Raw genomic sequence first — 27,143 nt, 5'->3', positions numbered from 1 at the left:
TTGCCTGTGACTTCAGTTGTAGGGGAGCCAATGCCCTCTTCTGACCCCTGAGGGCACCATACTCACAAGTATATACCCACAAACATTTAAAAAATTTTTGTGTGTGTGTGTGTGTGTGTGTGTGTGTGTGTGTGTATGCCACGTGTTTATGTGGGTGCGCTCACTCAGAGGCTGCAGAGGGAGTTGGGTCTCTTGGAGCTGTAGTTACAGGTAGTTGTGAATTTTCTCATGTGGGTGCTGGGAGCCAAACTGGAAAAGCAGCAAGTGCTTTTAACAACTGAGCCAATTCCCTAGCCCTGACTACCGTTTTTTGCTTGTTTGCTTGTAGGAAGGGTCTTTCTGGGTAGTCTATGCTAGCCTGGGAGTAACTATCCAGATTAGGTTGTCTATGGACTCACAGAGATCCTCCTGAAATTAAAGGAATATGCCACCAAGCTCAGCCCCACATACATGTCTGTGGCTACATATACACATTTGCTCTTCCCTAAGTTGATAAATATTGGTGGTTGGCTTGTAAGATCCCACAGAAGGCATGGGAAGGATGGCCTTGTTTCCCCATGTTTGGTCCTGTACCCAACAGAGGTGTGAGTGACATCCCTACTCTCTACTCTGCCTAAAATAGGGCGCTTTAGATGCTTCCTCCTCCTGAGATGAGGATCTGTCAATTCCTCTGTTCTTGGCCTCCAGGTGCAGCACAAGACATCCTATGTTTTCCCTGGGGAAATAGTCACTGTTTGGTAAAGCAAATTAAGATGCGAACACATAGGTTTAAAATTATTTTCAAGATAGGAAGAAGAAAGTGTTCACAACTATGTGACACTGAATATTTTGGCTGAATTTTACCAGGGTCTTGGTTAATTATAAAAATTTATGTTTTCCTCCCCAAATCCAAATGAATTGGTCTTAGACTGTATTTTAAGTTAAATTAGTTTTATTTTTAAGGATTTACTTTTGTTTTTAACTATGTGTATTCCTGTGTGTTTATGTGTGGATATGTGCATGTGTGTGCATGTGTGTGCAGGTACTTGAGGTGGGGCATTGTATCCTCTGGAGCTTTGGTTAGAGGTTATTGTAAGCTGCTCGATGTGGGAGCTGGGAACCAAACCTGGGTTCTCTGAAAGAGTAATACCTGCTCTTAATGACTGGAGCCATTTCTCCAGCCCCTTAAATTCATTTAAAATAAATAGCATCATATATGAAGCATTTTGTGTGTACTGAAACTTATATGTTATCACAGAAGTGAAACAAAATTGAACCAAGTAAAATAACAAATCAAAGACTAATTTATGTATGGGTCATTTCCCATGATTCAGGGGGAATAGTGGTCTTTGCTGGGAATGGAATCTAGAGTCTGAGACTAATGTGGGCCTGTTTCTGAGGCCAGATGATTCTAGAATAAGATTTGTCATCTGGACAGTGGTGGCACACACCTTTAATACCAGCACTCAGGAGATAGAGGCAGGCAGATCTCTGTGAGTTTGAGGCCAGCCTGGTCCACAGAGCCAGTTCCAGGACAGCCAGGGCTATACAGAGAAACCCTGTCTTGAAAAACCAAAAAGATTTACCTTCTCCATGGTCTGCTTGAAGCAATTGGAGGTGGTTTCCTTCACCAGGTTGAAGAAAGTCTGTCTGTCCTCATTGTCAATCAGACGGTCATAAAAGACTCGGTAAACCTCATGAATCCAAAGCCGGATAAATTTTTCCAAATCCTACAGGCAGAGTTAGTCATTTGAATGTATTAAAGATGGTGCTTGTGGTGATGGTTCTTAGAAGGTCTTTAAATCTTGGGGTTGATGTGAGGTATAAATAAGACAATATAAACTACTATGTCATGCACACCAGAGACTAGAGTTTGTGATTAGTAAAAGCCCATCCTATTAGGCACACTATTAGTACACATCCAGGAATATTACCAAAAAATTTGCAAGGCAGGAATAGTAGCGCCTGACCTGCAGGTGGGTGTGGGGGAATAGTAGCAGCTGACCTGCAGGTGGGTGTGGGGGCACAGCAGTACCCCCTGAATCACCCGTGAGAAATCCCGAAGGTTGAAGACGTAATGTGACTTGGAGGGGGTTGGCAAGAAGTTCTCCACTGCAGCTCTATAAATTGTCTGAGTAGCTTGGACCAGCATCTTCCCATACCTTGGGAGGAAGACCAGTCACACAGTCGAGCAGAAATGAGGACCCCCGCCCCCAGGTTAATAACCAGGAAGCCACAGGAGCTTCTTACCGCAAGAATAGGACATCAAACCCTTTCCCAAAGTGCCAGTCAGTGATAGAATTGAAAATCTTGGTTAAGATGTCATCTTCAAAGGCGTTGATGGAAATGATGTTAAGATGGCGAGTGAATCGTCCTGGAAACACAGACACTTGAGTTTGCATGCATACTTCCCAGACATAATAACCTTGGGAAAGAGCAGAGTCAGTTTCCCTCTGCTTTCATGGTCTATAACCCTGCTGTCCAACATGTCAGCCTAGCCACATGCAGTTATTCATACTTCATATTAACTATCAAGAATGGGCTTCCTCAATTTTCCTGGCTCCATGAAATGTACTCAGCGGCTGGGGGCTATATTGTTTGCTCAGTGCAGATAGAGACTGCCTCCATGATTTGCAGAAGTGATGCTCATGGTGCCTCCTCTGGCACACAAGATGGACTTTACTCTTATTCACTTAATTTTAAAATTGGTTTTACTTTATTTTATATGTAAGTCTGTGCACCATGTGCATTACCGGGTGCCCTGGCGACCAACGGCACGGGATCCCTAAAAACTAGAGTTACAGAGAGTTGTGAGCAATCATGTGGGTGCTGGGAATCAAAGCCAGATCCTTTGTATGAGCAGCCAGTGTTCTTAACTGCTCTAGTCCCTCACTTCTTAATTACGTGGTTCTGTGTGTGTCTGTGTATGGGTTTGTGCATGTATGAATGCTGGTGTCTGAGGTCTCCAGAAGAGGGTCCCCTGGAGCTGCAGTTACAGGCTGTTGTGAACTGCCCAACAAGGATCTTGGGAATTGAACCCAGGTCTTCTGCAAGAACAATATATGCTTTTAACTGCTGAGCCATCTCTTCAGTCTCACAATATTATTTTTAAAAACTAAAGGAAACACCTGATTACTGTAGAATAGCCAAACAATCAAACAATTGATTTGTAGACAGTGTCTCACTCACTGCCCTCTCTGTCCCCGAGCTGACCACCGTCTCCTAATCCACCCTCTCAGGCCTGTGGAGCCCACTGTTTCCTCCTCCTTTCTCTTGCCCATGTGCAGAGCTTGCAGGTCCTGTAGCTGTGAGGGGTTTTCTCTTAATCATTAGCATTTTGGGAATCAGGGCTCTGTAAGTTGTCTGCATTTATTTATGGATCTGGGAAGAGCCAAAACTTGGAGTGCCATTACTGCTGTCGATTCTCAAAACTCCTCCTTCAGTTTTTCACATATATATGTAAAATATGTAGTTTCTGTGTTTTGCCTACACACATGTATTGTAATTATATGTATATGGACATACTTAGAAACATGCACATATAGGGGCTGGAGAGATGACTCAGTGGTTAAGAGCACTGGCTATTCTTCCAGTGGACCCAGGTTCAATTTTCAGCACCTACATGGGGCTGTAACTCCAGGCCTAGGGAATTCAACACCCTCTTCTGGACTCCTTGGGCACTACATGCAAATGGCACACAGGCATAGATGCAGGCAAAACACCCATGCATATAAGAATAAATAAATAAACAAACAAATAAATAAATTTAAAACACACGTGTACATTTTTCTTGTTTAAAAAAGTAACAGTAGATTGATTTTTATGTGTCTGTGTGAGCTTGGTATGCATGTGTTCATGTATATGTATGTGTATGTGTTTCTGGTATGTATGTATTCATGCATAGGTGTGTGTGTGTGTGTGTGTGTGTGTGTGTGTGTGTGTGTTTGTCTGGTATGAAAGTGTTCTTGCATGAATAAGTATATGTGTGTCTGTTTTGTATTCACATGTTCATATGTGGGCATATATATGTGTGTATTTGTGTGTAAACCAGAGGCTAATGTTGGATATCTTCTTTTTTTAAATCTCTTTATACCATTGTGTGTGTGATGTATGTACCTATTCATAGAGGTATATATACATGTGCACGTTGGTACATGTAAATATGTATGTGGATACATGTGGAGGTAGACTGATATTTTCTATGTTGCTGTTTGGTAGGTGTGTGAATCACTCTATTTTGATGAAAAGAATAATATTTAATACAAGTTTATGCTTTCTCTGTGTTTGCCAGACATGGGCTATTTGTTGCCATGTTCTCAATCACTGTGCTGTCCATAACCATAATCCATTGCCTTGAATGTCAGTTTCTCCATATGAATACTAATAACCGATAATCACAGGCTAAGTTATTGGTTCCCTACTGAATACAATTTCACTAAACATCAGCATTAGGGGCTAGAGAGATGGCTCAGTGGTTAAGAGTACTTGCTGCTCTTGGGGAGGACTCAGGTTTGGTCCCCAGCACCCAGATGGAGGCTCACAACTGTCTATATAACTTCAGTGCCAGAGGATCTGGTGTCCTTTTCTAGCCTCCTCAGGCCCCAGGCATACATGTAGTAAATATATAGACATACACACAAGCAAAACACTCATACCCATACAATAAAAATAAATCTTTCTAAAAACATCAGCATCGAGTGTCATCACTCCCTGACAACGGTAGATTACAATAGAAACAGGATTGCTTTGCCAGCCATGAAAGATGACCTGGTATCCTCCCTCACAGCTCATATGAGTGACTCAGCTTCTTTACCAAGTGTCAACACTGGGTTCTCTTCATTTTTCCAGACTTCTGGATAAAAATTAAGACACTGAATCATCAGATCATCCTAACTTCTCAAGAGGAACCAGTCCAGAGTAGAACATTGCTTCCTTACTCCCTCAACTCACCCCACAAACCCACTTAGCTCCCTCCTCCTGGCCCTACCTGAGCTATATGATTGCTTTTATGACAGACACTTTTCACAGTTCCTATTTATGGTTGAACTTGAAAACTGCCTATTGCCACGTGTTCTGGAAGCATATTCCTGTTTGAACAAGCCATGGAAAAGAGTAATATAAAAACCCTATGGATTCAAGGTTCCCTAGACTTTGCTGTGCTCAGATCCAAGGCAAATGCAGCCCTGTAGCTCCCCTCTGCTTATGGAGGTGAATAGATGAAGACTTCCTCACAGACTCTTGTCTTCTTCCCATCCCACTGCACACAACTTCCAACTTGAAGTCTGGAGCTAACCCAAACCTTCCCAGCTGTGCACAAAGGCATACTCCACATTTTCTCCTGTCAGATGGCCCTGAATCAGTTCATCCACAATGGCCAGCTCTGTAGGGGAGTGAAGAGAGAAATAACCCTCTTCCTAGACATACCAGTGATATCATTCCTTCCTCCCCCAGGAGGGCCCATGGCAGTCACAAGCAGAACATCCACAATGTCCAGCCTGTTGGTATCTTTCTTGTCAAACCAGTAGCCATGGTCAATCCATTGTCTCAGCAGTTCGATGGGGGGCTGGGCTCCATACACCTCTTTGGCTGGCATGTTGAGGTCATCTGTAGAAGGAAGCCACAGCCACACACATTGTGAGTTCATGGAATTGTCTGGTCTTACAGGGGTAACCAATGACTGTCACCTTCATGAGAAAGTCTGTTTCCAATGACCCTACCCCCATTCCAGACCCAGTCAGTAGACATCCTGACTAGATGGGAAAGGCTTTTCTTGGGTTTAGACTTTGCTATCTTATTGAAGTCCTTGCCCATATGCTATAGGATACATGGGCTGACATCAACAAATGAGGATTTAACTTTCCCCCATTTTCCTTAGCCAACATACGCTGACTACTGTACCACAGACATTTTGTTAATTGCTAAGCATATAGCAGTGTAGGGGCTGACAAACATTTCCTTTTGTTGTGTTTTCTGTCTTGAGATGGAGTCTTGTGGTACCAGCCAGGTGCTGTCTGCCAGCTAACACAGAATTTTTAGTGAGATGGGGATTGAACCCAGAACCTCTCTACATGCTAAGGAAATTCTATACTATTGAGTAAGAACCTTTTCTCCTGATTGGGCATTAAGTCAACATGCAATAGCTGAACTCTGGTCAGAGCAAGGCTTTGAACTAGGGCCTCTCATGAGACTCAAAATGGCAAGAAAGGGTTACAGGTTCTCTTAAGTGCAAGAACATTTTTCTCCTGGGACACATTGCTCTGTCTTGATGCATAAGAAACACCGGGCCAGTGAAGGTCCTCTTCATTTCTCTTCAACAGTTATTGATAGGATGATCAGCTTGTGTGAGTCAACATTTTAGGAACTTTAGACGAATTAGCTCATTTAAATGCAAACATTACCCATGTGTTTGAAGTAAAGAACTGACCCTCAGATCAGTGAGGCTAAGTCAAACTATACCTAACTATACCTAGGGTTGAAAATAGATACAGCAACCCAGTTTGGTTTAGCTACAAGGCTTAGGCTGGTTTTGGATACATCATAAAAATAGGGTAAGAGACCTGGATGGAGGAAAAAAAGGAAAGGCAGAAAAGAAAGGAAAATAAAACAGATAAGATTCCTGCCTTTCAGGAGATGATGTGCACCCATAAAGATATAAATATAGCCATGAAATGTGTATTATTAATACACAAGTTTCAAGTACAGAACACAGGATGACCCAAGACAGCAGGGGCATTATGAGTACTTCCTGAGTCAGCAGCCACGCTAGTACAATCATAATGATGATTAATCTCTTTCGGTCCTGAGGCCCAAATGGGAAAAAAAGAAAAAAAAAGAAAAAAAAAAAAAAAAAAGAAGAGGAAGTGCTTTGCACAAAGTGAACGCAGAGAAAAAGTCTATGTTCTTACTTCACAAACATTTTCTTAGCAACTATTGGGTTCCTTCACTTAGTGACAGCCACTTATCTGTTGTCACTTAGTGATAACTCACTTATCTGATGCAAATGGACACAGATGTTACTTCTGGAGGTGTCAGACTTTAGCTGCCATCACCACAGTCCCGAGAAATACTGTTCACTACAAAGAAGGAGAAGGAAAAGCAGAGAGGAAAGGAGGGACAGAAAGGAAGGAAGAAGGAAGGCGGGAAGGAGGGAAGGAGGGAGGGAAGGCAGAAGGAAGTGAGAAGGAGAAGTGGTGATGGAAGAAAGGCTAAAACATCTGCTGGAGAGTGGGGAAGCTCTGGCTTGCTGCAGCTCAGATACAAGAACTTGGTCTACCCGGACCCGAGCCAATGCCTTACCTACAAACACCACCGCTTTCTTCCCTATGGGAGGCCCGAAAAGGCCTTTCCGCCGACGATCCAGCTTGGACATGATGATATCCTGGGTCTGGTTGGCTGAAGTTCTGGCAGAGAAATTGATGAAGTTGGGCAAATAGACATTTTTGGGAAGGCGGAGAAGGAAGTTGTTGGTGATGGCTGATTTGCCAGTGCCTGTGGGACCCACGAACAGTATCGGGATCTCATGGTCCAGGTAGGTTTTTAAGAAGAAGGACTGCCGGGCAGTTTCCATCGTGGGGATGATGAGGTCTGATACCTGTGTCACAAAGATATGAGAAAATCTTGGTCCTGGATCAGGAAGACTGAGTTTTGGGATTCAAGGGATCTGGGTTTGAACGATAGCTCCATTTACTATCTTTATGACTTTCAAGGGCCCTCAGTTTCAGTTCTGAAATGAGGATAATCATGGCATTCAATATACAATTGTCAGAGATCAAATGGGACCCAAAACACAAAGGTGAGTGCTATTATCCCTGAGGAAGCAGAGGTACAGAAGTCTTCTTCAATTTGCCCAAGAGACATAGGACATAAGTGGAAAGGAAGGGATTTGAATACCGGCTTGTATGATTCTACAGTCTACATTCTTAATTCTAAACTGGCATAAAAATCAACAACGATTAAGGGTCAGTGTTTAGCTTCTACCTCTGAGACTTCCTTTCAACCAAGTAGTCTGCCTTGTCTCAAGCAAGATCCACCTTCCATGTGCCACCTATTCTGGCTCAGAGATTTAGGTATGTTTTGGTTTAGGCCTGGAATATCTCCAAAAGACTCATTGTTGAAGGCTTGGTTTCCAAAGGAGAAATGTTCAGAGGTGGGGGTTTTTGTGAAGTACGTGGATCCTGAGGGCTCCGATCCTATCAGTAGATTAATCCCTTGATGGGTTCATGACTCATTGGTTTATTGGAGGGTAGAGGGGGGGTCTTTGGAGCACATTTTTTAGGGTTATCTCCTGTCCCTGTCCTCCTTTTCTCTCTCTGCTGCCTAGGTGTCATAAAGTGAGGGAGTTTTCTCTGCTGAGCCCTAGTACAGTAATGTTATCCCTTAACACCAGCTATATGACGATGGGACCAAGAAAGCATAGCATAAACCCATCAGCCAAAAAAATAGGCACCTCCTCCTCTGAGTTGACTCTCCCAGACAGTCTACCACAGTGACACAAAGTTAATGCAACATGAGTCCGAGACCTTTCTTATACCTGGCCTACATTCCCCAACATTGAGATTCTGGGTCCCGAAAACCTGTGCTCACTGAATCCCTCATGTTTTTAATATGAAAACTGAACACATTCTTCCTGGACCTGAGGATTCTAAGTGGATTTGGAGACCTCCATCATGGCTTCTGGAATCCTTATTACTTTGGGTAGACTAAATTGAATTTTCTGAGCCCCAACCCTGTTATCAATCATTTTGTTACAACTGACCCCTTGGTGGGTCAGGGCCAGGGATTGGAAGATGTTTATTAGACATAGAGGTCTCATGTGTCTGGTCTGAAAAGGAGTCATGGACTTGAGCTGCTGTGTTGGAGTACCTTTCACACTGTGGTTTGTAAATACACGTTGCTTCCCAAAACTTGACCTTGACTTGGGTGTCACTGAATCTACAAATCTTGGAAGCCTTTGCAAACAAAAGCTTGGCTTCTTTAGAGAAACAGTTTGGCCAGGTGAAAAGAAGCAGATGGATATGGTCATAAGGCAGAGAAGAGAATGATCAAGTCTAGTAAGAGGATGCAGTCATGCCTGTAGCATCCTGAAGGCTTCCCTGGAACCTTTTAAGACATGATAAAACAGGTTGCAAGCAGGCCAGGATTCTCCATGAAGCCACACTCCCCATTAGTGATGCTGAATGCAGACCCATGTTCAAGATGCCCATTTTACAGCTGAGATCAGAAACTTGAAGCCAGCTGGCTTCCACCCAGTATTATTTTCAGCTACTTGAACAAGGGGAAAATACCCACTGGAGCTGAAAATACTTTCTACACCGGGCTCCTGTCCATATGAATTTAGTACAAATTCAAATCCCTGAGATTCAGACAGCAGAGCTGTATAAGGACAATTAAAGCTGAGGATCTCGGCTCTGGGCTTTCTTTCCACACCAGCTCTTAGGGTGTATGCCCCGAGAGCAGCAGAGTGTCACCCTGCCTAAAGCATGTTTATGAGAGCATCTGGGTGGTATCCGGCAATAGCCTCACATTTCCATCTGCCATCTGTGACCGCATTCAGAAGAGCTGCACACTCACCTCAGAAGGTTAAATAACATCTACTAGGTTATACTGATGGAGGCACCAGAGTGCTTATTTTACATATTCTCTGTAGGACTGAAATATATGTGAATTAGCCACTATCCAGAAAATCCATTGACTAGAATCTGTTTTTCTGAGAGGTCTGCTGGAGGAAATCTTTCTCTGAGGATATAAAGTGGACTTTTAAGGCTTAGGTGACCAAGAGGTAATTATGATGTTATAGACAATGGCATTAATCAGATTAGTGACAAACACCTATCTAACTCCTACTATGTGCCACATGGGTGTACATACCATCTTTGGTCTTGATTATCTTTTTTTTTCTTCCATCTTATGGTTGGGTAAACTGAAGCAAGGAGCTTGAAGCCTCCATAAGGAATCTAGGTCTCTCTGCTATTAAACTCTATGCTTTGAGGGTTTGATCTTTGCAAAGTATTTCCTGGAAATGCTCCCAGGGAGCTCGTAGTTCTTCCACCTGGAAGGGCACTTGGGAAATTCCAGAAACTACAGCATTTCTTTTACCTTTGCATTTGCAGGGATAGTCTCCTCCTCTTTGGTGATATACTCTGTCCATCCACTCCAGTGTCCACCACCTTGTTTGAAGAAGTAAAAGTCATAGATGCTTCCTGCACCCAAAGAACAGAACATGTCATTGGCACACCAAGGTTAACTTTCATATTTGAAGAATCTGACTGCTCCAACTATAGGCATCTAAAACGCATAACTACCAGTCCCAGAACTGTGGTGACACTTACCTGTCACTGCTAACTACAAACTGGAGGGAAAAGTTTAAAAGACCAGTGTCTATATGACCCATATAAAATGAGAAGTAAAGATAAGATTATGTAAAATTTTCTTGTTTGTATTCTTTGAGACAGGGATCTGCTCTGTAGTAATGTTCAGTTGCATTAGACTTGGACTCGCTATGTAGCCGAACCTAGCTTACAACTTGTTTTTAAAAGTACATGCATTTGTTGAGTTACCTGTGGGGTAGGGTATGTCACAGCATGGGTATGGAGGTTGGAGGACAATGTATGGAAGTCAGTTTTCTGTTTCTGGCATGTTCATCAAGTGCTGAGCAGAGAGAGTTTTCCTAACATTTCTTCTCCCTCTGTTGCTGCTACATTTATTTCTTTCTCCTCTTTGACTTTTTTCATTTTAAAAATGTCTGTTACTGAGAACTTAGCACCAACTTTCTGAGGTTATTTTCTTTTTCTTTTCTTTCTTTCTTTCTTTTTTTTTTTTTTTTTTTCTTTTTTGGAGCTGAGGACCGAACCCAGGGCCTTGCGCTTGCTAGGCAAGCGCTCTACCACTGAGCTAAATCCCCAACCCCCTGAGGTTATTTTCTTAATTACAGCTCTGATAACTCCTGCTCACTGGCGTCCTCACACCATGCTAACCCCACTATGATAGACTTCATTTTTTCCCTTGTTCTGTTTTGGTCAAGTTTCTTATATTGCTTTGCTGTTAAAGATTTTCAGCCATTGTCCACCTCTTCAGATAGCTGCAATCCAACTTTTCCATGGACTCGCTGAGAAGTCTAATATTGTTCTGGCATTTCGACTGCTGTCTTCCAGACATCCAAGTCACTCTTTGAGTCTTCTAAAAAAATTTTTTTTAAAGATTCATTTATTTATTATGTATACAGTGTTCTGCCTGCATGTGTCCTTGCAGGCCAGAAGAGGGCACCAGATCTCATTATAGATGGTTGTGAGCCACCATGTGGTTGCTGGGACTTGAACTCAGGACCTCTGGAAGAGCAGCCCCTCTCTTAACCTTTGAGCCGTCTCTTCAGACCCTTCTAAAATTTCTATAGATTTACCTCTTGCATTTAGGCCTGGTGTATTTTTAATTAAATTTTGATATGGAATAAAGTAAAGGTTAAATTTATTTTTTTACACACATATATTCAGTTGTGCTAACACCATTTGCTGAAAGATTATTTTTCCTATTTAATTATCTGGGCACCATTGTCAAAAATTAAGTCACCATAAACATGAGTGTGTATATTAGGTCTCAGTTCCATTCAGCTAAACTGCATAATCTTTTTTACCAGTGTCCCATTCTGACCATCAGAACTTGGATCATCCTCTCCCTCTCCCCCATCTCCACCCCCCCATCCCCCCCACACATAAATGCCGTATCTCCCTGCTGTAATATAACCAGGTAAACTCTTCCCTGGGACCAGTTCATCTCACCCACTTTCTTGGGGATCATTCAAGGATCAATTACGTGGCAGTGGCTGCTGCAAGGGTCAGGTTAAGGGAGACAGTCGCCTTTGCTAGGCACTCTGAGTGCTGCACTTTCCCCCTGAAACCTACCCAGATTTTCTGAGTCATGAACTCATTGTTTCCCACCTTAGCTAAAGTGTACTCTACTCCCACGAGTTCAACTCACATCCATTTCAGCATGATTTTATGATATGCCAACTGACCCCCCACTGAGGCCCTCCAGCATTATGACAGGATTTCCCCAGTTCTCTTGGTGTGTGTGTGTGTGTGTGTGTGTGTGTGTGTGTGTGTGGTCATTTTAGTTTTACCAACAGCTTTTTATTGCTTATTTCTTTTATGTATATGTTTGTGGGGTGTATATGCATGTGTGTGTTACATATGTGTGTGCTCATGTGTGTGTGTGTGTGTGTGTAGGCACATGTGTGCCTATGGCCCAAAGTTGCTATTGAAAATCATACTTGATTTCTTCTCACTGGTTTTGAGGAACGCTTTCAATCAAGCCCAGATATTTCCAATATGACTAGTCTTCTTAGCCAGCTCGCTCTGGTGATCCACTGTTTCCAACTCTGAGGCTGGAATTACAGATGACCTGCCACATTCACTTGGGGATTTTATGTGAGTTCTGGGGACCCAAGCTTCAGCCCTCTTGCTTGTGTGGCAAATCCTTGAAGCACTGAGCCATAGCCGTGCCCACTAAAGCCTTTTCTGAATCAACACTATGAGGTGGTTACAACTGTGGAGTATATGAAGAAGCCAGTTGACCATGTATGCTGGCAATTCTGGTTTCTTGTGTGTTACAGCAGTTGATGGGACAAAGAGGAGGAGAGGAGGTCACCAGAGTGCACATGGACATTACGGAAGAGGTTCTTGGAAAAAATTGGAAACTCTGTAAGTCACTGGCCTTCTTGATGCAGAGGAAGGGAAGATGTCATGAGGAGTGGGCCATGAGTGGAATCAAAGGAGACTCATGAACCATGTCTGCAGACACAGAATAAACAGACTGGCCTTGAGGGCTGAGGAAAGCAGAACAATATCTGGAAATGCGTGGAAAGAACAGTGTGGAGGCCGACCTGAGGAGTGTATCTCTGAAATGTGTTCAGTGTGTGACTGACTGGCATCCTCAGCAAGGTGCAAAAGTTATCAGTTTAAACAAAAATGAAACAGGAACAGAAAATCGTAAGGAAAAAATAAGATGAGATGAAATGGAAAGAGGAGATCCAAAGTGAAATGTCCAGTCTAACAGGAACAAGGACAATGGTGTAATTATATATAACAATTGGTAACACGTGGTTAACGCTATTACGTGATATCTCTATGAAACTGTAATAATTATACTATATATTATATAACATCATTAGACTATAAGGAATCTCAAGTATTTTTTATGTATTTGCTCATTTAATTCTTCCAGGAACACCACAGACACGCTCTATTATTGCTGGACATATCTTAGACTGTGGAAACGGAGAGGGGCTAAGGAATTTGCTTCAAGTCCGCCAACTAGTAAGTGTGGGAGCCAGAATTCCAGCCTCGACTGTTTCATTCTGGACTCTGTGTTTTTAACTGTTACTTAAAAAAAAAAAAGGCAGGAAGCAAAATAGGCAAAGGTTTGATAAATATTATTCAAGGTGAGCAGGAGACTATTTGAAGTTATGAGTGGTTGACATTAAAATAAAAACCCACCTTAAAAGACAAACAACAAAAACAAGGAAATCTGATATAATAGATAGACGCCGGAGAACACAGTTTTCCCTTGCTGACTAAACAGAGGCATCACATTCCAGGCAGAATAAATAAAAGGAGACCTATGTCTAGACATAGTCTGTCAAAACAAAACAAAACACAACCTATAATAGAACATTAAATAAAGAACACATGAGAAACAAGCAACCACTATATATAAAATCCAGCCTCACTTCTAACTAGACAGAGAAGAAATTTTAATCACATTCTGTTTTCACATTTCAAATGTGACTAGAATGACAAAGCGCACAAGGAAAAATGGATAGAGTGCTAAGAAGAAGTGAGCAAATCCATATTATAACTGGGACCATTCGATAAGTTCTATTAGTCACCGATGGTGAGAAAATGAGTCAGAGACAGTTAAAATGAACAGGACCATCATAAACCAACTGAACCCAATGGGACTTATAAACCACTTTATCTGAAAGCAGCAGACAGTGCATTCTTCTCAGACTTACACGGCACGTTCACCAAGACAGCCCACATTCTTTGCTGTAAGACATTTTGACACATTTAAAATAATAGGCATCACACAGTACATACTTCTGGAACACAGAATTAGAATGGAAACCGGTGAGAGAAAGACAGCTAGAAAATCTTGAAGTCCTTCAAGAGTAAATGGAGCCGACACACAAATCAAAAAAGTTCCAAGGTCTGAGGAGATGGCTCCGAGCTTAGAGGTTAAAAGCATTGCCGCACAGCCAGTAACAGTGAAGACCAGAGTTCGGATCCCCAGCACCCATGGAATGCCAGGTTGGGTGTGGTGGCTGCCTGTAATGTCAGCACTCAGAAGGTGGAGATGGGGTCCCCACAGCAAGCAGGTTAGACAGACTGACTATACTGGCAAGCTCTGTGTGCATGTGAGAGACTCCACCTCAGTGGATAAAGTGGAGAGCAACTAAAGAACACAGCCATTATGAACTGTGCGTCTCTATACATACAGACACACATGTATCCACAGACATGTAAACATGTATACACATAAACACACGAGACACACACACACACACACACACACACACACACACACACACACGAGGAGAAAAGTATCAAGAGAAATTTAAAAATATTATGACCTAAGAACAAATTAAAATAGGTTTCAATACCTATGGGATGTAGTGAAAGCGATTCAGAGAGGAGATTTTTAGTGATGATTACATGTATCAGAAAGAGAGAAGTACCTAAAAATCAACAATGGAAGTACATTTTAGGAAACTAGAAAAATAAGGGTAAGTTTAATCCAAAATAAATCATAAAATTATAGCAGAAAACAAAATTGACAACAGAAAATTACTTGAGGAAAATCCACAAAACTTAAAGCAGTTAATCTTTGGGAAGGTTAATAAAATTGATATACTCTCAGGCCAATGTTACCAAGAACAAAGGAAAAAGACAGACTGTTGATATCGGGAATGAAAGAGAGGTCATTGTTGCCTCCATGGAGATTATAAGGATAATGAAGGGATGCCTAAACAAGGGTACCCCATAAATTTGATATTTTAAATAAGATAGGCTTGATTCCTTGAAAGATACTTTATCAAAATCAACATAGAGAGAAATAATAATTTGCATATGTCCTCGTTCATTAAGGAAACTGAATCTACAGTCAATGCCTCCAAAACCAAAAGCAACCAAACAAAACCAACACCAGCATCAAGCTAGGATGGGTTCGTTGGTGATCTCTACCAAAGGATTTCAGAAAGGATGCCAAGTGTCCATCTTCTCTTCTAGGAAACACATCTCTTTCTGTGAGGTCAACATTATCCGAATGCCAAAACCAAAGATCTTACAAAGGGTAACATCCACATACACAGGCCCCACAAAACATTAGCAAATTGACCAAATGGGACTGACTACAGGTATGTAAAGCTGGCTCAACATTTGAAAATTGACTGTAACCAAGTTATTAGCATGAAAAAGAAAACTCATATGTCAGATGATTTTTGTAAGTATTTGATAAAATCCAATACAAACTAGAGTCATTTGAGAGGAGGGAACCCCAAATGAGAAAACACCTCCATAATATTAGGCTGTAGACAAGCCTATGGGACATTTTCTTAGTGATTGGTGTAGGAGAGTCAAGATCATTGTGGGTGGTGCTATGCCTGGGCTAGTGGTCCTGGATTCTATAAGAAAGCAGGCTGAGCAAGCCATAGGGGCAAGCCAGTAAGAGCACGCCTCCATGACTTCTGCATCAGCTCCTGTCTCCAGGTTCGTGCCCTGCTTGAGTTCCTGCCCCAAATGCTTTTGATGATGAACTGTTATATGGAAGTGTGAGTGAAATAAACCCTTTCCTTTTCAAATGGTTTTTAGTCACGATGCTTCATCACCGCAGTAGAAAAGTAACTGAGAGAAAGTGGTACTAGGAGAGTTAGGTATTGCTGTGGCAGACCTAACCATCTTGTTTTGGGGAGGACTGTGGAAAGAATGTGGAACTTTGGGCTAGAAAATCCATTGAGTATTGAGAGCTCAGTGGGCTGTGCTGTAGGAGCTTAAATAATAGTGAGAATGTTGATGGAAATGCAAATGATGGAAACTTGGCTAGTGAAGTTCAGAGGGAAGTTTACAAACTTTCTCAGGGCCATTGCTATTTTTAATAAAGAATCTGTGGTATCTGGTCAGGTGGGGCTGAAGAATCAGCTGTGATTAACAAGAGACCAGCATCATGAAGCGAAACCTGCGTTCTCTTGGGACAGTTGATTCTGGCTACTGGAGCTGAGACATTAGCAGTGATTAAGAGACCAGGACCATTGAGGTGAAATCTCCTGGGAAGTGTTTACTCAGGGACAATGCACAGAAGCTCTATTCTAGAGGTTGCCTAGGCTGTACCTTGTGTTGGCAGTCAAATGTGGTAATGTGTAAGAGACTTACAGATAGTATGCATTTTTACATGAAGGAGTCATTGGAGAGCATTAGAAGTTTGGCATCATGAGGAGGGCCTGAAAGATGCTATTGGTGAAAATGCAGCCCAGTTGTGGCAAAAGACCCCAGCATTTTGGAGATGCCAGTATCATGGGAAGACCTCCAAGAACAGGAGCATCCCTGAGGTAGAGCTGTCCAAAGCTGTGTGTACTACAGAGAGGAGAGGCAGAAAAGTGCGTTTGGAGAAGCCCAAAAGATTATGCACTCACACTCACAGACACTGGGCATTGTGTTACTCACATTGTTGGAATTTGGTTTTTCTTTGTTTATATTATGATTGTGCCCTGGTTCTTCCCCCATTCAATAAGGCATTTAATATTTTTTATTCTACTGGAGCTCACAGTTGAGAGATTTTGAACTTTTAAAGAGATTTTGGAGTTTTACTGAGTCTTTGGATTTTAAAAGTGACTTTGCATTTTTAAAGGGACTGAACTTTTAAACTATTTGAATTTGCAAGGCTGTGGGACTTTATAAGTATGTAAAATGTCTTATAATGTTGACATTAATGTGTGATCTTGGGAATAGTCAAGAAAGGAAAGGTTATGGCTTAGCAGTGGTGTGTTTATGTGTCAAGTTGTCAGGGCATCAATTGTGCTGGTTAGTTTTATGTCAACTTGACACAAGCTAGAGTCAACAGAGAGGAAGGAGCCTCAACGAAGAAAATGTCTCCATAAGATACAGCTGTAGGGCATTTTCTAAATTAGTGATTGATGGGGGAGGACCCAGCCCACTGTGATTGATGCTACCCTTGGGCTGGTGGTCCTGGGTTGTATAAGCAAGCAGGCTAAGCAAGCCATGAGAAACAGGCCATTAAGCACCACTCCTTCATGGCCTCTACATTATCTCCTGCCTCCAGGTTTGTTCCCTGCTTGAGTTCCTGCTTTGGCTTCCCTCAATGGACTATTGTGGTGGTTTGAAAGAAAATGGCTCCCAAAGGGAGTGGCACTATTAGGAGGTGCGGCCTCGTTGGAGGAAGTGTGTTATTGTGGGGGCAAGCTTTGAGGTCTCTTTCTCAAGCTTCCCTCATTGCCACAGCCAGTCAGCTTACTGTTGCTGTAAGATGTAGCACTCTCAGCTCCAGCGCCACATCTGCCTGCACACTGCCATGCTCCCCTTCATGATCAGACTGGACTGAACCTCTTAAATTGTAAGTGAGCCACCCTCAATTAAATGTTTTCCTTTTAAGAGTTGCTGTGGTCATGGTGTCCAGCTAAGTTTCCAACTTGTGGAAAGGAATTAAAGAAAAGTTTAGAGCTGAGTGTGGTGGTGCACACCTTTGATCCCAGTACTGGAAGGAAGAGGCTGGTAGATCTCTGAGTTTGAGGCCAGCCTGATCTACAGATCAAGTTCAAGGACAGCCAATCTTGGGCAGTGAGGGAAAAGAGAAAGTTGGTAAAGATGTAACTGAACAAAGGGGCCAAGTTCCAGTCCCAGTAAGCAGCAGAACTTGGCAGCTTCAACCATGATTCTGGCTTTAGAGTTGAGGATATACATAAGAAATGGGTTATAGAAGTTGCCTCTGTGCCTAAGGACAGCCGCTGAGGCCAGGCATGTGTCAGGGGTGTGGCTGAATGCACACTGCCATGCTCCCCTTCATGATCATAATGTACTGAACCTCTGAAACTATAATTGAGCCACCCTGAATTAAATGTTTGCTTTATAAGAGTTGCCATGGTCACGGTGTCTCTTCACAGCAACAGTAAACCCTAAGACAACTGTGATTCAGGATATGTAAACCAAATAAACCCTTTCCTCCCCAAGTTGCTTTTGGTTATGGTGTTTCATCACAGCAGCAGAAAGTAACTGAGACACTCACTTGTGATAAAACATCTCAGCAAATTAGGAATAAATGGACCATGCTCCAACCAAGAACAGACGCCATCATACTTAAGGCAAGGACTAGCTATCTCTCTCCCAGGCTGGAGCTTTTTTCCTTCTAGGATTATAAGATCCCCTTTCATCACTCCTGTTCAAAGTCATACTAGAAATTCTAGATAATGGAATGAAATAAGGAGATAAAAAATTAGGAAGAAATGAAGCTATATGACATGATAAAAGGATGACATGGAAGAGACCCCAAAGAAAATTCTGGAACTTGTATGTCAAGGTTTTCAGGTACAAAGATAGATGCTCTCCTATCTATCAGAAGTGAACATGTAGAATTTAAAATAAAAAACACGGCATTTTATTCACTGAGCCCATCTCACTAACCCAAAATCAAGTCAATATTAAGCAATTATCACTCTATTAGTAAATATTCACATCAGAGAATATTTGTAGCTATTTTGAAGATAATATAGCAAAATTGTAACTACTTCAATATATTACATCATAATACAAAGTTTAAAGAAGTATTAATGGCAAATTAAACTAAACAAGAAGCATGTAAACATATAGAATGGGGCTAGAAAACAGAAAAACCAAAATGGAGGTATTTCTTATTTTTACTGGGTAGTGAAATGATGGATAATTTTCACAAAAATAAAACCCTAAAAAAATGACACCCTCAAACACCTCCCAAAATAAACTGTCATTGTAGTTTTATATTTAAAAAGTAATTAAATGTCCCAGAAGACCATATTTTAGAACCACTCATGTCTTATGTGGGTCAGCTCTGAAGAAGCGACCCACCTCGCTCCCTTAGCTTTTGATAAGCACTTATATGGCCCACACATTAAGTTGGGTTTGGGGCACATGATTTAAATTCATATAACAGGACGTAAGTACCTCTTTCTGGAAAGGTGTTGTTTTTGGTGAGTTTCACACATTTAGGCCTTGGGTGACGATCATCCATGCCCATGATCAGGTTTCGGAAAAACACATCAAATTTCTTTCTGCTCTCGGCATTGATGGTTCCTGCCACAGTCCACACCAGGGAGAAGAGAAACAGCCCTTGCAGCCAGAGGAAGATCTGCTGACTTGACAGACCTTCATACAACTCACTTTCCTCCTCCTCTTTCATCCTGATTTCATCTAAAAGTGAAAGAGAGGGAGGCTTAGGTCAAGCAGAATGCTCAGTGTGTAAGAGATGAACTGGCTGGGGATGCCTCTGAAGGGCCTGGGAAGGCGACCGATGTTGGCTGAGCATTCATCCCACACCAAACCCTTTATTATATGCATATATTCACACACATAGTGACAACATGCTCATTTGGCTGTGTATGTCTGTATACAGGATCATGTGTGTTCACAAGTCTGAGGGTACAGGTGGAGGTCAGAGGTTGATGCTGGGTGTCTGCCTCAATTGCTTTTCACTTCATTTTTTGAGACAGGGTCTCTCATTGAACCTGGAGCTTGCTAATTTGGCTAGACTAGCTGGCCAGTGGGCTCCAGGGATGCTTTTGTCTCCACCTATTGAGTGCTGGAATAATAGGCATTACCTACCATCCTTAGCTTTTTACCTGGGTACTGGGGATCTGAACTCAAGTCCTCGTACCTGCATGGCAAACACTTTATAGACTGAGCTATCTCCCTGGCCCCTATATATTCTTTTATTGTGGTTAAACATAACAAAGTTTGCCATATTAACCATTAAAGTGTACATTTCAGTGGTTTTCAGTACATTAACATGGGCAGCCATCATTATTATTCATATCCAGTCTTCTTTTATCCAGAACTGGAGCTTGGTACCACTAATAATAACTCATCTTCCACTTCTTACATGGCCAGCATCCTACTTTGTCTCCATGTGTGACTACCCTAAGCACATTATAGAAGTCAGCTAGTTTGTGATTGGCTTATTTCACTTAGCATAGTATCTTCAGGCTTCATCAATTTTGTACTTCTCAATGATTCCTTAATTTATATTTATTAAATTATAATCTTATTTGTTTTATTTTATGTGTATAGATATGTTGTGGAATAGAATATTTGTTTAACTAAGTAAAGATGTATTACAGTTGTGTTGCAGAATAATTGTTTAACTATGTAAAGATGTGTTGCATTTGTTTCACCTTGCCAGCCTAAAACACCTGATTGGTCTAATAAAAAGATGAAAGACTAAGTAGTAGGAGGAAACTAGGCTCTGGAAGAGAGAACAAGGGAGAAAGAGAGGGAGCCAGCCAGCCAAATAAGGAAGAAGTAGGAAAGTAGGGCATACAGAATGAAAGAAAGGAAAAAGCCCAAGGAAAAACATAGATGAAGAGAAACAGGTTAAAATAAATTATAAGAGTAAGTGGGACAAGCCTAAACTAAGGCCAAGCATTCATAAATAATAATAAGTCTCCATATCATGATTTGGGAGCTGGCGGTCCAAGAACGCCTGTTACATGGATGTTTTCCCCACATGTATGTATATGCACAATATACATGCCTGGTGATCTCAGAGGTCAGAAGAGGGTGTTGGATTCCCTATAACTGAAGTTATAGATTGTTGTGAGTTGCTGTGTGGGTGCTGGAAACTGAATTCAGGTCCCCTGCAAGAGCAACAAATGTTCTTAACTGCTGATCCTTCTCTCCACTCTGTGGTAGTTTGAATGTTATTGGCCCCTATAAGCTCATAAGCAGTAGTAGGATTATGAGGAGTGGCCTTATTGAAGGAAGTGCATCACTTTGGGGGCGGGCCTTGAAGTCTCCTTTTTCAAGCTATGCCCAGTGTCAGACCACTTCCTGTTGCCTGCAGGTCAAGATGTAGGACTCTCAGCTCCTCCTCCAACACCATGACAGCCTCCATGCCACCATGTCCCACCATGATGATAATGGACTAAACCTCTGAAAATGTAAGCCACCCCAATTAAATGTTTTCCTTTATAAGAGTCACCATGGTCATGCTGTCTCTTTATAGCAATAGAAACTCTAACTAAGACAACCCCCACTATTTCCTTTATAAGACACTGAATTATGTTTCATTGTATGATTATACCACTTTGTTTATCCATTCATCTGTTGATGGACAATGCAAATGAGTATGGACATATAAATATCTGGTCAAATACCTGCTTTCAGTTATTTTGAGTATATATGTAGAAGCCAAGATATTGATCACATATGGAAGGTCTATGGTTCTTTTTCAAAGAAACCACCAAAATATTTTGACAGACAAGCTGCATCACTTTAAATTCCCACGGGAACAGTCCACATGGGTTCCAATTTCTTCATCCTTTCAGACACTTGCTATTTTTTTTATTTGCAGCCATCCTGACAGGCGTGAAAAGGTATCTCCATCATCATGGCTTTGATTGTATGTCCCCAGTGGTTAGTGACGATGAGCTTTTTTATGTAATTCCTGACAGTGTGTAGCTTCTTGGAGAAATGTCCATTCATGTCCTTTACCTATGTTTGTATTTTTGTGCTGAATGAATGTGATTTTAGTCGTATTTCTTTCTATATTCTCTATATTAATTCTTCATATGTGCATGTGTGTATTCCTAATATGTTATGTTCTGACATATACTTATATGTTCTGATGTTTGTGCACATACATGATGGAGGCCAACTATGGTTGTCCCTTCTCAGGTGCTACCCACCTTGTTTTTTGAGACAAGATCTCTTATTGGTCTGGGCTTGCTGATGAGGCTGGCCTGGCCAGCCAGTGAGTCCTGCATATTCAATGTCTCTGCCTCTCCAGTGCTGGGATTACAAGCTTGTGCCACCATGCCCTGCTTTTTCACATCATGTCTGAAGATTGAACTCAGGTCTTCTTGTTTGTATGGGAAATAGTTTACTGACTGAGCCATCTCCCCAGTCCTTGATACTGATTCTTTTATGACTTTTTAAAGTTTTGAGTCAGAGCCTTATCGTATAGCCCTGGTTGGTCTGGAATTCCATATGTAGACCAGGCTGGCCTTGGACTCACAGAAATCAGACCGCCTCTGCCTCCAAGTACTTGAATTGAAGATGTAAGCCATCATGCCTGGTACCTGATATTAATTCTTTATTAGGCATGTAATTTGCAAACAACTTTTATTCTGTGTGGGTTAACCTTTTACTGTTGGTAACACATTTTGATGTTGACAGATTTTAAATTTTAATGATGTACAGCATGTTTATTCTTTTTATGTTTGGCCCATGTCTTTGGTGCTACATCCAAGAATTCATTGCCAAGTTAAAAGTCAAGAGCTTTTGCCTTATGTTTTTTATATTAAAAATTCATAATAGGTTTTGCTTTCTGTTATCTTTTATCAATTTTGAGTTGATTTTTGTTTATATTAGGTAATGATTCACTTTATTATTATTGTTTTTTTTTTTTTGATATAGGGTCTCTCTACATAGCTGTCCTGGAACTTACTAAGTAAACCTGGCTGGTCTCAAACTCACAAAGATCTGCCTACCTCTGCATCCCAAGTGCTGGAATTAAGGTCATGTGTCACCACTCCTGGCTTCTTTTTTTAAAAAATATTTATTTTGAAATTGTGTGTGTGTGTGTGTGTTTATGTGTGTGTGTGTGTGTGTGTGTGTGTGTGTGTGTGTGTGTGTGTGTACATGAGTGCAGATGCCCGTGGGGGCAAGAAGAGGGCTTTGGATTCCCTGGAGCTGGAGTTACCAGCAGATGTGAGCCACTTTTCATGGGTGCTGGACCCTGAACTTGTGGGTTCTCCACAAGAAGAGCAAAGGCAAGCACTCTTAACTACTGTGCCATTTCCTCAACCCTGCCAACTTAATTCTTTGGCAGTGAGAATCTAGTTTCCCTGGTACTGTTTATTGAAAGCATTGTCCTTTCCCATGGATGCTCTTAACACATATAAGTCAAAATGATTTTGTCATGTGTGGAAGGATTTGTTTCTGTGCTTTATATTTCTCTGCCAGCCCTATGTTAGCCTTTATGCTAGTACAATACTGTTTGGATGACAATAGCTTTATAATAAGCTTTAAAGGCAGGAAGAGCAAGTTTTCTGGCTTTGCTCTTCTTCAAGATTTTTTTGGAGGTGTGGGGTGGAGGCTATGTGTCTATAATCCCAGCACTCAAGAGGATTAGGCAGGATGATCATAAACTCAAAGCCAGCTCTGATACATACATACATACATACATACATACATACATACATACATACACACATACATAAATCTTATTACTTAAATATATATTCATATTCACATGTGAGTGCAAGCGCACGCACATGTGCACACACATGCGCACACACACACATACCCCTATTCCATGTCCTTAACTTAAAATATGGAACCTCAATTTAATTATGAGAAAATAACTGGCCAGTATCAAGAGACAAGGTTATCAAGGACAAGAAAAGACAGAGAATGTCACAGATGGGAGCAAACTGTGGGGATATAGCAATTAAATGCAGTGTGGCACCGATGTAACCCAGCAGTACATCATTCAACACCCTTGCTTTTTCTGACAATGATAACTCGGTTGTGTTAACATGGAGGAAAGCTGGTGAAGCTAGGAGAAGAGTCTAGATACTCTCCGCGCTCTTCCTGCAAATCTGCAAATAAAAACGATTTCAAAACAAAGAAGTATTCATGGTTCCTTATCTTAAGGCTTTGACCATCGCAGCTACCAGGTTCTTACATTTTAACATTGGTAGAACAGAAAGTTAGAGTTTTGGAGTGAGCTACATGCACATGCAGGCCCAGTCTCTAGTTTTCAGTAGTTGAGTACTTCAGGGAGGTTTCATGGTGGCAGATTTGGGAAGGCAAAAGATGAGGTCACTTGGAGCTGGAGACAATGAGTCTATTTCTCATGCTGGTGCTTCTTCACTTAAGAGAAACTATATAAGGACAGCAGACCCAGCTTGAGAAAATATGTAACATTAGCAAGGGAAATACAAATCTATGGCATTGAATACAACTGGTATATTTCTAAAGAGAGGCTCAAACTTATGTTTTTAAAATAATCTATGTGTGATGTATATATATGTCATATGTGCATATTCATGTGTGTGAGTGCAGGTGTATATGTGCCATAGGGTACCTGTGGAGGTTTGGGGACAACCTCAGTCCTCACCTTTGACCTTGACATGGGGTCTCTTGTTGCTCACCTGTGTGTACACTAGTCTAGCCAGCCCACAAGCATGCATGGATTCTCCCATCTCCACTTCCCATCTCGGTGCAAGAGCACTGGGATTACAGGTGCTACACGTCTGGCTTTATGTGGGTTCTGGGGATTTGAACTTAGGTCTCCATATTTATGCAGCAAGTACTTTACCCACTGACCATCTCTCGAGTACACAGAGTTCAATTTATAAAAATCAAGCAATATTTAGAAAGTCCCCAGTCCACTGTCAACTATGTTATATTTTTAGTTTATACTTAAAATGCTTTTTGGAAAAATAAGCTGAGAAAATACATTTAGATATCAGAAGTTGTAAAGAAAATTCATTTGATTTTGAGTTATCTGCTATCTTGAAAAAGAAGTGGTGTCCAGTAAGAGTTCTCCAAATGTCAGTGAAATCTAATTCATGTGACAGCAGTTATGGAAATGTGTGATTACATCTTAGAAGTACATACATCACAGGACCATTGTCTCCTGAAAGTTTCCTGCTTTTGAAACAGATATGATTAGTTCTCTTCTAATGCATTTGTGTGTTGTAAATTTATATATTTGTACGTTTTCTTTCTTTGTGTGTGTGTGTGTGTGTATGTGTATGTGTGTGTGTGTGTGTGTGTATGTTCCTTTGTGTGCAGGTGCACATGTGTATGTGTGGACATGCATGTGCATGTGCTTGTGTATGGAGGTCAGAGGTTAACCCTGGGGGTTGTTCCTCAGGTGCCATCCACTTTGTTTTTTGAGGTAGGGTCTCTCATTGGCCTGGAAGTTGCTGATTTTGCTAGTCTGGCTGGCCAGTGGCTACACCTGTCTAAACCTTCCCAGTGCTGGGGTTGCACGTGTACACCACCACGCCTGACCTTTTTATGTAGTTTATGGGGATCCAACTAAGATCTTCATGCTATTGTGGTAAGCATTTTTGAGTAAGCATTGGCTGAACTGTCTTCCAGACCCCCTATTTTTTCTTAACAAATAAAAACTTCTCTATTTTTCCAAGTAGTTTTTTTTCAGAGATACATTCCAATGCATCATCAAAATCCCCGCGTGGAGGAGAGGCTTCTCTGTGTGGATAAGGAAGGAACTTTAGGTAGGAGAAGGAAGGAAGGGATAAACTTTGTGCGATAACAACCAATCAATATGAGACAAAGCACAAAGTTCTGTCCATAAACTCCACGATCTACAATTCAAAGCACTCTTGTTCTAGACAAACATCTGGCCCCACTGTAACCCAAGGAGGGAGCGAGGGATGAGAGTGTAAGCGTGAGCCAAGGCATACCCAGCCCATGCAGATTAAGAGTCATGGGGATACTTACCAAGCAGAGAGGAGTACAGCCGCATCATTGAAAAGGCAAGGTGGATAGGAGATGTTTGCACCACGAATTTGCCATGGAAGCGAGTAAAGTCCAGGCAGGGCTGGACAAGCCACATGAACATGTCCTCAACCTGAGAGGAGAAAGCTCCATGAGACTGTGGAGACAAAGAGCTTGACCTGCCTCAGAGGCTGGAGATGCTAGTGCAAATGCTGGCTACTTTGGAGTGCTGTTTCAAAATGTACATACTTCAAATTCAATGTTTTGGTTGTTTCTTGGGCCAGCCACGTGATGCTCTCTCAGGATCGAGACCGCAGCAGGGACTGATGGCGCCTAGACTACCTCATGACCACCAAGGCAATCAGCTCATCCTTGACAGTGTACTGTGATGCTACCCTATGATATTTGGTACATTAGATAGACTAAATGTACTTTTTAAGTTACGATCTTTTCAATGTGCAGTGAGTTTGCTGAGACATAACCCCACTGTAAATGGAAGAGTATTTGTATTCATTTAGTGAACAAATATTATTGTGGTAAATAGTGCTGGGGGTGAATAATAGAGAAGATAGACTCAGCTCCTGTTAGGAGGAGGAGAGACAGACAATCAGCAATGACCCAAATATATTACAGGTCATGGAAAGTCTCAGCAGGAAGCAAAAATGTTAAGTAGTGACTAACAGGAAGGGATTATGATGGTTCAGGGAAGACTTCTTGGAGGAGGAAACTTGCAGCTTTTTCCTCCCTGTGGCAGTGGGAATTGAGCCCAGGAGATCTCACATGCTGGGCAAGCACTCAGTCATTGGGCTACATGCCCAGCAAGGAGATTATATACTGAGACCTGGATGACAAAAGTCTGAATTGGGCAAGACGTCTGTATGAGGAATAACAGGCACAGGTACTTTCAGGTAGCAAAAGCTGGGTGGAAACAAGACAGGATGGCCCAGGAATGAGGCAGGACTGGGGAGGGAGCTCACAGGCTGTAGAGGCAGGCAAGGCTAAACAACAGTGGATAAGGGGTCTGAGGACATGGCGGCATCCCCAAAGGACTTGATGGTGAGGTCTTAGCTACTTCCAGTGTATGTGTGTGCGTGTGTGTGTGTGTGTGTGTGTGTGTGTGTGTGTGTGTGTGTGTGTTTTGGTCCCTGGGGATGTATGTGAACATGTACTTCTATAAATGCATGTGGTCATATATATGTGGATATGCATGGTGACAGACATCGGACTGTCCTACATAACTCTCCAGAGTATTTCCATAGTGGGATGGACACCAACCCTTTTTGACTTCCTTCATGTGAGATTTTCCTAAGGAGGCTTACTCCAGCAAAGAAGGACAAGAGGTACCAGAAATAGAGGCTGTTCCTTCGGCTTCCCTGGTCTGACAATGTGGTCAGTTATCTACATAGCCTGAACTTTCCTACTTCTGTTATACTTGTTTAT

At 41.8% G+C, this 27,143-nt stretch overlaps 1 protein-coding gene across 1 annotated transcript in view; it reads right to left on the bottom strand.

Annotated features, from left to right (window-relative positions):
• Nucleotides 1-27,143, bottom strand: part of Dnah3 (dynein axonemal heavy chain 3) — a 164,820-nt gene that overhangs the window by 49,764 nt on the left and 87,913 nt on the right. Inside the window, exons 39-46 of the mRNA XM_028867827.2 lie at nucleotides 25,707-25,836; nucleotides 19,176-19,421; nucleotides 10,075-10,178; nucleotides 7,276-7,570; nucleotides 5,404-5,583; nucleotides 2,230-2,353; nucleotides 1,985-2,141; nucleotides 1,566-1,709 (exon numbers count right to left, since the gene is read on the bottom strand). Of these exons, the coding sequence (XP_028723660.1) occupies nucleotides 1,566-1,709; nucleotides 1,985-2,141; nucleotides 2,230-2,353; nucleotides 5,404-5,583; nucleotides 7,276-7,570; nucleotides 10,075-10,178; nucleotides 19,176-19,421; nucleotides 25,707-25,836 (1,380 nt within the window). The remainder of the gene's footprint in view (nucleotides 1-1,565; nucleotides 1,710-1,984; nucleotides 2,142-2,229; nucleotides 2,354-5,403; nucleotides 5,584-7,275; nucleotides 7,571-10,074; nucleotides 10,179-19,175; nucleotides 19,422-25,706; nucleotides 25,837-27,143) is intronic.

The sequence above is a fragment of the Peromyscus leucopus genome, chromosome 1, assembly GCF_004664715.2.
Source record: "Peromyscus leucopus breed LL Stock chromosome 1, UCI_PerLeu_2.1, whole genome shotgun sequence".
Classification (NCBI taxonomy): domain Eukaryota; kingdom Metazoa; phylum Chordata; class Mammalia; order Rodentia; family Cricetidae; genus Peromyscus; species Peromyscus leucopus.
The sequence above is the reverse complement of the archived record's forward strand: the minus strand, read 5'-3'. Positions and strand labels throughout refer to the sequence as shown.